The sequence below is a fragment of the Mustela nigripes genome, chromosome 12 (assembly GCF_022355385.1).
Source record: "Mustela nigripes isolate SB6536 chromosome 12, MUSNIG.SB6536, whole genome shotgun sequence".
Taxonomy (NCBI): domain Eukaryota; kingdom Metazoa; phylum Chordata; class Mammalia; order Carnivora; family Mustelidae; genus Mustela; species Mustela nigripes.
Window position 1 is genome coordinate 75,925,482 of NC_081568.1, and position 15,107 is coordinate 75,940,588.

General features: G+C 38.9%; 1 protein-coding gene across 2 annotated transcripts in view; it reads left to right on the forward strand.

Moving 5' to 3' along the window:
- Window positions 1–15,107, forward strand: part of CTNNA1 (catenin alpha 1) — a 313,017-nt gene that overhangs the window by 197,389 nt on the left and 100,521 nt on the right. For both annotated transcript variants that reach the window (XM_059417668.1, XM_059417669.1), the window contains exons 6-7: window positions 633–902; window positions 4,221–4,424. In XM_059417668.1, the coding sequence (XP_059273651.1) occupies window positions 633–902; window positions 4,221–4,424 (474 nt within the window). The remainder of the gene's footprint in view (window positions 1–632; window positions 903–4,220; window positions 4,425–15,107) is intronic.

Here is a 15,107-nt window from a genome sequence, read left to right on the forward strand (position 1 = left end):
TTTTATAACTTAATAAAAAAGAAATACTCAAACGAAATCTTAACTCTGTTTAAATGTGTCTGAATGGTTTTTCTAATTCGGTTGAAATAGGTACATACATTTTTATATAGTTGTAATGAAGATGGTAGTCAGTTTTATGTTTTGCTTTTTAATTAGTGCTCTGTTAGGTGCTTTACATGCATTATCCCATTTGATCCTCAGGACAATGGAAGAAGTGTATTGCTCCTATTTTATAGCAGGTTAAAATGAGTATGATGATTTTAAAGAGATTTCTATTTTTATTTTTTATTTTTAAGAGATTTTTATTTTTAAGTGATCTCTACATCCAGCATGGGGCTTGAACTTAAAACCCAGAGATCAAAAGTCATGTGCTCTACGCTGAACCAGCTGGATGCCTTTAGTGTGGGAATTTTAAGTAAGATCATAATAGGAAAAAATAGAGCTGGAGATTCAAGCCCAGGTCTGGGTGATTTTGAAATGTTTGAATTCTTATAATCCATGCTACCTCCTTTGTTATGAAGCCAGACATTCATGAAACTGTTGTGTAGAATTTCTCACTTTTCAGAATTTACTGACAAATTTTTTTATGACTAGAACTCACATAAAGACTGTTGCAATTTCTTGTTTTACAGGAACTGAAAGATGTGGGCCATCGTGATCAAATGGCTGCAGCCAGAGGAATCCTGCAGAAAAATGTTCCAATCCTCTATACCGCATCCCAGGCATGCCTACAGCACCCGGATGTTGCAGCCTATAAGGCTAACAGAGACCTGATCTATAAGCAGCTGCAGCAGGCGGTCACAGGCATTTCCAATGCAGCCCAAGCCACTGCATCAGATGATGCTTCCCAGCACCAGGGTGGGGGAGGAGGAGAACTGGCATACGCACTCAATAATTTTGATGTAAGTTATACGTAGGTGGCAACTTCAGATTCTTGACCATCTGCCCAAAGTTAAGAGGTTTCTAGGGAAATGTCATCATGGTTTCTGATGAAAGTTCATTTTCTACCTAGATTTGCAATCTATGTCAAAAGAAATTTTAGAAATCATTGGTCTACTTGAACGTGACTGGGCTTACAACATTTTTTTCTTTTTCTTTCCGTTTCTCTTTTCTTTTGTTAAACTTCTGAATTCTTTTTATGAAACTTAGTTTCCTATGGAATCATTATCTGTTGAGGATATGAGTTTGGTTTATTTCACCTAAGATTTTAACCTTTCAGCAGATGTAAAGCTTTGGGAGATGGAGGCAGAGTGGGTGCAGACTTGTCCTCCAGGGGCTCACAGTCTAGTGGAAAAGACAGATATATCATAAGTGATTACGACAGAAGTGTTGTCACGTTAATCTTACTTGTCTGCCTAGGTGCACTTCTCAGTGATTAAATTGTAGTAATATATGAAATTTAATCAAGTGGAAGCAAATTTGGGTTTAAAATACTCAGTGTACTTCCATATAGTTATGTTTTATAGTTGATGCCCTGGATCTGTTCTGTGTATAGATTGTCTGTACACACTGTCCTATATATCAACTCTTTCTGGTGGTTTTTGTTTTTTGGGTTTTTTTTTTTTTTTTTAAACTTCTACCCACAATACTTCATGGCTTCCAGTAGATGGCAGCAGGTTTTTTTTTTTTTTTTTAAGTTTTTGTTGTTTTAATTCTAAACCCACTGTTGGGTTACATCATCATCATCATCATCATTTTTATTATTATTTTGATTAACATAACAGAAAATTGCCTTCCATGTGGCCATTATCCTTTCATAAGTAGGAATGCTTTGAAGTAGAGAATCTACATAGTGGAGTGCATTTTATTTTTAAGTTTTTCCTTGCCTTTATATTTTCCTCCTTTGACCTTCCTTTTCTTCCTTTTGACCCTTTATTTTGGCATGTGTAACTGAACATTGCTTATACACATGACGATTTGTGACTTCATAAATCATAAAGACAGTGTTAATTCTACAGACCATGGTGTTAGAATCGACTTTTTCTTGGGAGTTTTAATCATTAAATAACTAAATGTTAAATCATTAAATGATTCATCTTAAAATTTAGTGACCCTTTTTTCCACTCCACTTAGATTTTGCAGTCTTAGGTATTGGGCCTCTTTGAAGGCACTAAGGATTACATTTTGCCCTGACTTGAGTTTTAATTGTCAGGGGCTACTTAACCTCTTAGGACTAGGGTGAGACTTCATAAAATGAGGGGGTTGGATGAAGTGATTGCAGGCCCATTGCAGCTTAATGACTTCTAACATTCTGTAACCATTTATTCCTCATTCTTACTGGTCAGAAGGCATTGTGTGTTTGGTCCCCCCCCCCCCCCCCCCCCGCAAGGAACTTTATTTATTTATTTGACAGAAAGAGATCACAAGTACGCAGAGAGGCAGGCAGAGAGGCAGGCAGAGAGACGGGGCCGGGGTGGGGGGCGGGTTGTGGAGGCGGAAGCAGGCTCCCTGCTGAGCAGAGAGCCCCTTGTGGGGCTCAGTCCCAGAACCCTGGGATCATGACCTGGGTGGAAGGCTGAGACAATACACTGAGCCACCCAAGCTCCCCTGTGTGTTCAGTTTTAACAAGAAAAATCTTTTTTTTTTTTTTTAATATTTTTTATTTATTTGACAGAGAGAGAGATCACAAGTAGGCAGAGAGAGAGAGAGAGAGAGGCAGAAGCAGGCTCCCTGCTGAACCTCCTGTGAGGCTCGATCCCAGGACCCTGAGATCATGACCTGAGCCAAAGGCAGAGGCTTAACCCACAGAGCCACCCAGGCGCGCCCTCCCCCCCTTTTTAAAAAGATTTTATTTATTTATTAGCATGAGAGGGGGTAGGGTCAGAGGGAGAAGTAGACTTCCCACTGAACAGGGAGCTCAGTGGAGGGCTCAATCCCAGGACTCCAAGATCATGACCCGAGCCAAAAGCAGACACTTAATTGACCAAGCCACTCAGGCACCCCAATGAGAGAAATCCTGTAATAACTTAATCTGATAAGAAAAATGGTCAGCTAAAATGTGCAGGTTGATAATGAACTGGACGCCTTGCATGTTCAATTTTGAAACTGAGGGTTCTTGGGAATGGGAAGAAGAAATGTATACTTACTGGAAAGGGCAAACTTTTTTAAAGAAAAAACTTGGCATTTAACTTGAAATCAGTAAGAATAGTCTCCATAAAGAAAAATGAAAGGCACAATATTTGCACAGACATTTACCAGTGTGAAGATAAATTGTATTAAACGGAAAAGTTGGAGGGAGGCCAGTAGCTGCTGTCCTGGAGGTATTGATGTTTACCCTTGTACCTAAAGCTCGCTTGTGACCTGTCCTCACTGGTAAAGCTGGGTTTAAGTGGAGTCATGGGAGTGAAGAGACAGAGGAAGTTTTTATTCTTACTGGGGCAGTTATATCTCACAGAGTAGCTTTCTTGGAATGGATTGCTATCATGTCTTACAGATTACCTTGAAGTCTTTAAGCAGAGAGTCTCTAATTTAGACCTTATAGGATGAGTATGAGACTGTATTATCTATAAAATTTGGTAGATGTATACGATGAGGAAAATAGATTGGAGGGGCGCCTGGGTGGCTCAGTGGATTAAGCCGCTGCCTTTGGCTCAGGTCATGATCTCAGTGTCCTGGGATCGAGCCCCGCATCGGGCTCTTTGCTCAGCGGGAGCCTGCTTCCTCCTCTCTCTCTGCCTGACTCTCCGCCTACTTGTGATCTTTCTCTCTGTCAAATAAATTAATAAAATCTTTAAAAAAAAAAAAGAAAAAAGAAAATAGATTGGAATTGATTATAAATGCATTCCTTTCTGAAACTGAGGACAGAAGTCTGTCTGTTTTTATTGTTTTTTTTGCTGTGAAACAGTTCTCATGTCATGTAGCAGTTTTATACTCTGTATATGGAAAAGGAAAAGAGCTAACTTATTTCCTTACAATTATTATTTTACTAATACTGTAGAGGCTGACATGTAGATGTTCAGATTCAGTAGTGTGAACATGATTTTAATGCTGACATACTTGTGTTTGCATTTTGTGGTATGGTGTCTTACTGAAGCCCCATTCAGCTGGATAGTATTGCTTCCAGTACCTTCTTTCAGAATCTAACAAAAAGTGTAACTTTATTTTAGGCATTGGAATATTTGTATTAAATCTTGATGTTCCTAATCAACATTTTGCTCACCTTCGTTAATAATGGAGTGAACATGATCAGCACTAAGATTCAGTTAACACTTTCTCTACAGAAACAAATCATTGTGGACCCCTTGAGCTTCAGTGAGGAGCGCTTTAGACCTTCCCTGGAGGAGCGCCTAGAAAGCATCATTAGTGGGGCTGCCCTGATGGCCGACTCATCGTGCACGCGTGATGACCGGCGTGAGAGAATTGTGGCTGAATGTAATGCTGTACGCCAGGCCCTTCAGGACCTGCTCTCAGAGTACATGGGCAATGTGAGTATCAGAACTTTTTTTTTAAGTGAGAGTGTAACAGATGCTGGATCTGAGATATTTTAACTAAAAATGGCAAGTGTGCTCTTGGTTGCTTGGCCCATTATGATGGGGCAGATTTTTCAAGGAATGAATAAAAAAGTAAGTGGCTTTCTATGTTCCCCTTTCCTCCCAACTTTTTTCTTTCTTTTCTTTTTTTTTTTTTTAAATTAAAGATTATTTATTTATTTGACAGAGATCACAAGTAGGCAGAGAGGCAGGCAGAGCGAAGGGGAAGCAGGCTTTCTGCTGAGCAGAGATCCCAACCAGGACTCTGGGATCATGATCTGTGCTGAAAGCAGAGGCTTTAACCCCCTGAGCCACCCAGGCGCCCCTGTGTTGTTTATTTTATAAACACACACACACACACAGCCTTTTTTTCCATTTAACATTTGGATGTAAGTTGCAGACATTGTGTTGGTTCAGCTCTAAATACCTTAGCGTCCATGTACTAAGGATAATGACCTTTATTCCCTAAAATTCCATTATCACATTTAGGCTGCCATCTAATTTTAGGCAAAAGGATGTGCTGAATATATTTATAGTTGGTAGTTTTTTTCATGAACCATGTAGAATGTCATAAGAAGAGGTAATTACCAACTACAGCTGTATTAGGTGAACTGAGTAGTGGTTTTGAATTTTTAGGGTTTGTGTTTAAAAACGAGTGCTGTAAAAAAAAATTTTTTTTTCTATAAATAATACTTTACTTGCTGATTTTTATCTCTGTGGTCATTACCTTCCTTTTTCCTTCCCAGATACTTCTGTCATTCCAGTTATTTAATGCTTAGAGTTACTATAATTTAGACCTTGCACCCAATATTTACTGTTGCAGGAAAGGGATAAGTTAAACAAAATTTATATAAAATCATTTTAGGGACACCTGGGTGGCTCCGTCGTTAAGCCACTGCCTTTAGCTTAGGTCATGATCCCAGGGTCCTGGGATTTAGTCTCACATCCGGCTCCTTCCTCAACGGGGAGCCTGCTTCCCTCTCTGCCTCTGCCTGCCACTCTGCCTACTTGTATTCTCTCTCTCTGACAAATAAATAAATAAAATCTTAAAATCGTTTTCAAGGGAAGGGAACAACACAGACTGGTTATCACCAGTGGTTTTTGGTTGTTTAATGCTTTTCAGGAAAAGATCTGGTATTTTTTTATGTATTCATTTGCAATACATCTTACTTGTTCACGTATATGCGTATATAAGTGAACATATAATGGTAAGTCATAATGGAATTCCTAGGGTGAAGATGAATGCTTTAGTGTGTTTATCTTTTTTCGACGATATTGTGAAATTAGTGAAGCATACTGAGTTTTTTTAAACTATTGCCATATTTTGATTGTATGCAGTGAGATTAGAGGCTTAGTTAAATCAAATGGAAAAATCAGTTGATAAGTCAGTGAAAATGTGGGGCACATTTAAAAATCTGTACCTAAGGTTGAAAACAGAAAATAAGAATGGTTCACGATATTAGAGTTTTAAATAGGGAAACAAAGGACTTGGTATATGTGAGGATGCGTTTTCTACTATCACATGTAGTACTGAAGTGGTACAAAAATATCAAATGTAGTTATGAATAGGAAAATGCTTTAAAAACAGTCTTTGATTAGGAAGAATATATGATAAATTTCTTATTGTTCTGTATGCGATCTTCCTAACTATTCTGCATATAAGAACTTCCTAACGATCCCTTGAGTCTTGGGGTTGATTGGATCTTGGCCTAGTCCTCTCTGGTCATGAGTAATCATCTAGTTTCTCTCCAGAGTGTCAAACAAATACTATTTTCAGTTCATGACACAGATGTAAGTAAAGGTAGGAGACACTGATTTATACTTGGAGTTGCGGAGAGCATAATATCACTCTTACATAACATTTTATTATGTAGGTGAAAGCTAGAACAATGATCTTTGGCTGAAATTTAAGATTGTGGTAGAAATTATCTTGGGATTCAGATTGTATTTTAGAAGGTGGTTTCTGGACGTGTTTTTCCTAAAGATAAAAATACTTAGTTCCCTTGTATTGATTCAAGTGACAATGATCAGGTTAGGTCTTTTCCTTCTAATTAATACTCGGTCTCTACAGAGCATTTATGGGGAGTGCTAAACTGGCATGGGGATTGCAAGGAGAATGGGATTATTTCTATCTGGGAAACCTGAGAGGTGTTTATGAAAGATTTATTTTACATTCTTTAGCTCTACTTTGATTTTTAAAAAATGCCTCACTTTAAGTTTTGATTATTTCTCTTAAAAATATTAGACAAATAATTATGATACATGGAAAATTAAGATAATCTGGCTTAATTAAAACTGGTTCACTGCATGAAACTTCGTAGACAAAGTGGTCAAGTACAGAGTGGCTGATGTATTTTTTTTTTTTAAGATTTTATTTATTTATTGGACAGACAGATCACAGGTAGGCAGAGAGGCAGGCAGAGAGAGAGGAGGAGGCAGGCAGAGAGAGAGGAGGAAGCAGGCTCCCTGCTGAGCAGAGAGCCTGATGTGGGGCTCGATCCCAGGACCCTGAGATCATGACCTGAGCTGAAGGCAGAGGCTTTAACCCACTGAGCCACCCAGGCGCCCTGTATTTTTATTTTTTATTTTTATTATTTGAGAGTGCGTGCCTGCCTGTGCATGAGTGGGGGAGGGGCAGAGGTAGAGGGAGAGGAGTAGGGAGAGACGCAGACTCCCATTTGAGTGCAGAGCCCACTGTGTGGCTCAGTCTCATGACCCTGAGATCATAACCTGAGCCGAAACCAAGAGTCGGCCAGTTAATGCACTAAGCCACTCAGGCCCCCCTGATACAGATATATATTTTTCCATTTCCAGGCTTCTCTCAGCCATGTCATTTTTTTTAAGGTACATACTCTTAAAGTCCTGTTATCATCTCTAGTCTTCCTTCTTTATCCTGTGTGGTCATTTACTAGATTTCCATTGGTTTTTCCTCTAAGGCAATGATTTTGAACTTTGGATGCATATTAGAATTCATGGGGAACTTATAACATCTTGATGTCTGGGTTGTACCCCATGTAAATCAGGGTCATTGAACTGAGGTCCAGACGACAGTATTTTTTTTTTTTAATTTAAGTATTTTATTTATTTGAGAGAGAGAGAGAGAGGTTAGGTGAGGGCACAAGAGTTGGGTGGGGGGAGTGCATAGGGGGAGGGATAAGCAGACTACCCACAGAGCAGGGAGCCCAGTGATATGGGGCTCCATCTCAGGACCCTGGGATCACAACCTGAGCCACCCACGCATCCCCAGGTGACGGTATTTTTTTTTTTTTTTAAAGTTCCTCAGGTGATTCCATCATGTGGTTAAAGTGGAGAAACTCCTCTGGTATTTTATTGCATTTGTCCCTACTGTCTCTACTGCCATTGCTTTATTCTAGGGTCTACATACTTTTTTTGTTGTTGTCTGGTCTGTTCTGCTTGTTTAGGCAAGTCTGTGCTCATATCTTCAGTAGAACATAGTTCATTCTGTGTTGCAGATTCTCTTCCTACTTCTTGAAAACTTAATCTGCTCTTGCTTAAAGGCTCACATTTTTTTCCTCCCATCTATTTGCTGAAGGCTCTTTCAGACTGCACCATCTTGCATTATTTTTTTGCTGCATGAAGTTTGTACGTAATTGTTGACTTCCTTGAATTGTTGCTTACTTGTATTTTCTTTATCCATATAATTTCTGCAACTGTGTTTAAACTTATAAAAGACAAGAACTGGGACATCTGGGTGACTGAGCTTGGAGTCTGCTTAAGATTGTCCTTCCCAGGCGCCTGGGTGGATTAAGGCCTTGGCCTTCTGCTCAGGTCCTGGGATCAAGCCCCACCTTGGGCCTCTGCTCAGCAGGGAGCCTGCTTCCTCCCCTCTCTCTTTCTGCCTGCCTCTCTGCCTACTGATGATCTCTGTCTGTCAAGTAAATAGATAAAAAATCTTTAAAATAAAAACAAAGATTCTCCCTCTTTCTATCTCTGCCCCTCTGCACTCCCGCTCTAAAATGAATGAATGAATGAATGACAGGACCTATTTAAAAAATACTTTCAGGCATTGTTACAATACTAGAAGTGGTATTGTGTGAGTGATTGCTTTACAGACTAACTCCGTGCTGAAATGGGATGAATGAAATAGACAATTTTGTATATTCAGAGTGCTAGGAATTAATATTTAATATTTAATAGTGGAAAAAAATCAAAAGATCCTTGCTCTTATGGGCCTTATATTCTAGAAGGTTATAGGGAAGGAGACCCTGGGGGGTTTACGACTAATTCCTTTAGATCTCTCAGTATATAATGACGTTTGTAGAAAAAAAAATCAAGCCAAGTATTCTGAAATAAGCAGTGAGGGAAAGTGGTGTCCTGCGTCACAGTAGAGTTAAATTTGATTCATGAGGTGAGAGCCAAACTCCCTTTTAAAGGCTTCAAGGGCCAGGAGGGCAACAGACTTAATGCTCCTGTTTGCGTTGTGGTTTAAAGAGTAGGAGGTTACTCTTGGCTGTATTGCTAACTTACTGTACAGAGAGCTAAGAGATATTGATGTTAAAAGTAATACATTTGACCCCTACTTACAGAACATTATGGAAATGACTCAGATGCATGACAATAGAGGTCTTTTGACATTCAGTGGATCTTTGTAGTTCCACAAATGACTTCCAGGTTTCCTTGAAATGAAATGTGGTTATTGTGGTTAAGTCTAATTTGTTCCTGCTCTGTCCACTTACCGTTACTCCTTCCTGGAAGGGTTCTACAAAAAGAAAAACAGCTTGGATGGGTGTCATAATCTTAAAAGGCTTAAAAGTGAATGGATTGAAATTGAAATATAATTGAAGTTGAAAAAGTATTGTTACCACTTTAGTTTTTCATAATTGAAAGTCATACGTATCATTAAATTACTGAACCACCAATATTAACATTTAGGAATAGGCATTCCAGTTAGTTTCCCTTTCTTGTATGTAGTGTGTGTGTTTTTAATTTTATTTAAAATTAATTTTAACCCTCGTACTGTTCCCCACATATAAACAAAATATTTATATAATTAGGGTTCAAACCTTTACATTAATGCATTGGAACAAGCTGAGAGGTTAATGGGTTAAATTTTTTCTTTCTTAAAAACATAGCTGCCTTTGGAGCTCACTTGTATGTTAGAATGTTCTCTGAAGTTATTTCAATGCCAGTGAAAAACAACATTCTGAAGAGCCTTGTACTTTATGCAGTTGAATTCTGTATTTCACACTTCATTCTGCTGAGGGATATGCTGATCGTCAATATGTTCCTTTTTCCCTTTATTAGAGCATGTGCTTTGAGCTGTTTTCCCAGTAGTAGAATTTACTGTGACCATGCTTGTTTCTGTTACCACACTCATCTTCAAGCCCCCTGACCTCTCAAAAAATAGATAAACCAAACTCCTCCTTCCTACCCCTTATCACCCACATCTGAAAATACGTAACACAGTATCTGAAATAGAGAAGACCCTCAGCCTTTGAAATGAATTCCGTTTGGTTTTGTCCTGAGCAGTCTGCGTCAGTGGTTTATGGTCTTGTGTTGACTGACTGTGGAGTCAGGATTTAGGATTGATGACAAACACAGGCTTTGGGCTTGAGGAGCTCTAGCTCTGTGCCATTCAGTGTGGTAGCCAGTAGCCAAATGTGGCCGTCAAGTACCTGAAATGTAACTGGTTTAAACTGAGATGTGCTATTATTATTGCCATTATTTCAAAGACTGAGTACACAGAAAAGGATGGGAATATGGTTAAATATAATCTCTTCTTAAATTTATTTTTTACCTGTTTATTTACCTCTACTAGAATGTTTAAAAGTATATGAAGTTTTTGTTACTTGGTCACATTGTATATCTCTTGGGTAGTTCTGACTTCTGAGTAATCAGCCAGCGAAGGTGGGTAGATAAAAAAGTTCAACCTCCTCATTGAATGTCCAAAATGGTAGCATATCTGTTACATGGTAACTATCATAGTTTGTATTTTTTTTAATACCTTAAAGTATAGTTTTAGACAGAAGAAAATTCGTACAGTTTAGAACCTGGTGATGATGATGTTGCTTAAAGATAAATTTTATCTTTGTTCTTGCCTAAAAAACATTGGATGCATTGGTAGTAGGATCCTAAAAGAAGAGTGCATTTTTGTTTGTTTTTGTGTTGCACTGGGTATGTATTTGAGGGGTTTGATTATGTTAATATAGCAGACATAAAATTTTTATTTGATTTGGTTAATAGTTTGATATGGAATGTATGAATAGGATGCATTTAATATTCACTTACTTTGAGTAAAGGGAAGCACTTAATTTAGATGCTAATCTCTTCTCAATTTTGCAGATGCCTTCCTGGAATCACTTTAGCATATCCAGAGCTTCCCAGCCTTTGAAGGAGTCTTGACAGAGCTTGCTACTACATTATTTTGTAGCTGCATTTATTATATTCAGAATTAGAATAGCTTACTTTTTCTGATTATAATTCTAAGTTCGTTATAGATCACATGTAATCCTACCATGTATTCTATACTTTGTGCATATGTGTGTACGTGTATAAGCATGCGTGCATATGTAGGTACACACACAAAACAATTCTTATCTTACCATTTCTTCTATTATTAACAGTAAAAATAAGGATTATTTGTACTGTTTTAATCTGTACCATATGCCAGCCATTGTCCTAAAAGACAAATGTTTTTTTACCTGATTTACTGCCATAATAACCCGTATTGAGTTGTTATTTGCTCAAAAGTACATACACATACAGCGGAAATTTCTGTCCTGAAAGTCTGAGCTCTCAGTACGTTTATCATTGTGCATCTTTACTACAGCAAATGTGGTTTTACATCATTATCGTTAATGGATGCAGAGCTTTCCACTGTACTACTTCATAAATGACTATTCTGAAATTAAATACTCCACCCTAAATAAGATAAACCCAGGTCTGATATATCTGTTCGAAGTGAGCCAAGCAGGAAAGCTTTTTAGTGTCTTCCCAAGCTACACTTTCTGATGTTGAGTGTCATAGATGTTTCATTTGGCTCTGTGATGTGTAGCTATGTGGCTGAGTTTTTTTTTTTTTTTTTTTTTTTTTAAGACTTTTTTTTTCACAGGGAGGTTGAGAGGTGGGGCGGGGGGGGGGGGGGGGGGGGGGGGGGGGGGGGGGCGGAAGCAGGCTCTTGGGGGTTGATCCCAGGACTCTGAGATCATGACCTGAGCTGAAGGCAGAGGCTTAACCCACTGAGCCACCCAGGCACCCTGTGGCTGAGTTTTGTTTTACAATATGCTTTGATTTACATCTTTGTTTGAACCTGTGGGTTTCCTGTAATAAACTTTCACCTGTAATGCTAGACCACAGTTCTGTAGCGGTGCTTGGATATGATTTTTATTGATTTGTTAGTGTAAGCTTTTCTGTGAGCTGCCTAGCATATTTGGGAGAATTTAGACATAAATAGATGTTGCATTGAATGCAGAATTTGAGCATGTGTAAGACTTGTTTCTATCGATGAAGCAGCATTTATTTAATTTGGAAATCTTTTTTGTCAAATATTGATTTTTCTCACGATGGGAAGTGAGAGATTTAAAAGACCTTCTTAACGCTGAGGAGGACCTTCTCCTCACGTTATATTTTCTGTTGCTTTTGGAGAGGTTAAAGTTTCTTCCGTGTGTGCTACTCAGGCATTACATATTGCAGTATTTAACAGGCGAGTTTTTAACCTTCTATATACAGAAAGACGCATGTTTATGTATTAAATGAAATGCTGCTGGCCTAATGGAGCAATAGTGGAATGGTCTCTTGAGAATAAGGATGATGGAGTAGATATGAAAGCATGCCCAGTGTCAGGCTGCAGATGAGTCAGGTTTTAACCTCCGTGAGATGGCTGTGAGATTATCCTTGGTATTATTTTATACTCTTCAGATATTGGGCAGCCTTGAAAAGATTTTATATCAAAAAATGTTTTTGGATTAAAAGATTAAACCTCTAAATGTATCAATATTAGTAATTGTCACTAGGGTAGGGTGAGAGGCAGTATAAATTTTCTTCTATATTTTGCCCCACATTTCTTGGATAATGTTTCCTATGGTCATAATAAAAAGGTTATTTATTTATTTATTTATTTAAAGATTTTATTTATTTATTTTACAGAGAGAAATCACAAGTAGATGGAGAGGCAGTCAGAGAGGGGGGGGGGGAAGCAGGCTCCCTGCTGAGCAGAGAGCCTGATGCGGGGCTCGATCTCAGGACCCTGAGATCATGACCTGAGCGGAAGGCAGCGGCTTAACCCACTGAGCCACCCAGGCGCCCCCATAATAAAAAGGTTTAAAAGTAAACTTAGACCCCTTAGTTTCATGCATCTGGATTTTTAGGTTTCTTTTTCTTTTAAGGTGTTACTTATTTATTTAGATTTTATTTATTCATTTGGCACAGAGAGAGAGTGCAAGCAGGGGGAGCCACAGGAAGAGAAGAGGGAAAGGCAGGCTCCCTGCTGAACAAGGAGCCTGATAAGGGACTCTGATCCCAGGATCCAGGACCCTGGGATGAGGACCTGAGCTGAAGGCAGACACTTAACAACTGAGCCACCCAGGAGCCCTGTTATTCTCTAGTTTCTTGAGGTGAAAATTCAGGTTATCTGTTTGAGACCTTCTTCTTCTTCTTCTTCTTCTTCTTTTTTTTTTTTAATAAAGATATGGGACAGATTCTCTTTTCGTTCGTTCTTTCTTTCTTTCTTTCTGACAGAGGTCACAAGTAGACAGAGAAGCAGGCAGAGAGGCTGAAGCAGGCTCCCCGATGAGCAGATAGCCCAATGTGGGGCTTGATCCCAGGACCCCAGGACCCCAGGATCATGACCTGAGCCAAAGGCAGAGGCTTTAACCCACTGAGCCACCCAGGTGCCCCATAGGGCAGATTTTCATACAAGGTTTACTTTGACTGCATTCCATACATTACTGTCTTGTTTAGTTCAAGACATTTTAAAATTTTTCCTTGAGACTTCCTCTGACCAGTGGATTATTTGGCAGTATGTTATTTAATTTGTAACTAGATGGAAAGTTTTTTGTTATATTTCTTTTATTTCTAGTTTAACTAAAACTGAGTATGACCAAAGAGCATACTTTACATCATTTTATTTCTTTAAATTGCTTATTGGAGTTCATTTTACGGCCCCGTGCTACTTTTGTGAATGTTGTGTCTTCCTTTGGAAAGAAAGTGTGGATTGTGTTATTGTTGGATAGGGTGATTTTTTTATAAATGTCAATTAGATCCAGTTGGTAGATGGTATTGGTTGATCCAGTTGGTTCAGTTTTTCCATATATTGCTTATTTATTATCTGTCTGTTGTCAGCTTGCTCTTAATGATTACTGAGAGAGGAGTGTTGACTACAGCTCTAATTGTAGATTTGGCCCTTTTTCACTTCAGTTCTCAGATTGCTACTCTGTGCGCATTCTGTCCTTGGTTTTTAGATGCTGTCATTGTGATAGGGTGGTTTGGGTTTATTCTTCTTAATCAGAAGCAAAACCCAGCCACCTATTTTCAAAACAGTCTGAAAGTAGGGATAACTTGGTTGGCCATGATAATACCCAGGTAAAGGAGGCTTCTGAGTTTTAATCCAGGGCAACTCCTGCTGACTTTCCATATGTGATGCCATGGACCGTGGACAATAAGATGATGCTTCCAGACAGTAGGACTTATTAAGCTTGATCAAGTAACTTCCTAGAGCTGCTTTCTCAAGATAAAACTGGATTGTTAATGGCTACCCCTCCACCTGATTTTGTTTAAAGGCACAGAGAACCAATCAAATAAGATGAAATAAAATCATGAAGATGGGGTAACAGATGGTTGTACTGCAAAAATATGAAAATGCCTTAAAAGAAAAGAGCAGTAAATGAAGTATAGCCATAGCAAGGTAAACAGGGATCTGTGCAGGCAGAGACTGAGGCTGTTCTCTCTCTTTAAGAGTGGCAGGTCCTTCCTGCTTTGTGTGACAACTCCATTTCTTGCTGCTCTCTTCTGATAGTGAAGAACCAAAGTGGCACCACCCCATGTCTGCATGATCTTTAGTTCAGGGATTTAACTCATAGCAGACAAGAAGGGTCTTTTCTCTCCTCAACTAGGGAAGAGGAGGGCCAAATAGATAGCATATTTGATGTGCACATAAAAGTATGAAGTGTGGGGCATCTGGGTGGCTCAGTGGTTTAAAGCCTCTGCCTTCGGCTCAGGGCATGATCCCAGAGTTCTGGGATTGAGCCCAGAATTGGGCTCTCCACTCAGTGGGGAGCCTGCTTCTCCCTCTCCCTCTGCCTGCCTCTTTGCCTACTTGTGATCTCTGTCTGTCAAATAAATAAATAAAATCTTAAAAAAAAAAAAAAACCCACACAGGCATGAAGTGCTATAGACTTGAAAATAGGTGCTTATTTATTTATTTATTTATTAAAGATTTTATTTATTTATCTGACAGAGAGCACACAAGTAGGGGGAGTAGCAGCCAGAGGGAGAGGGAGAAGCAGACTCCCCACTGAGCAAGGAGCCTGATGTTGGGGACTTGGTCCCAGAACTCTGGGATCATGACCTGTGCCGAAGGTAGACGCTTAACTGAAGCAACCAGGCACCCGGAAAATTGTCATTGTTTTAGATAATTTTTTTTTCTTTTTTTTTAAGATTTTATTTGTTTATTTGACAGAG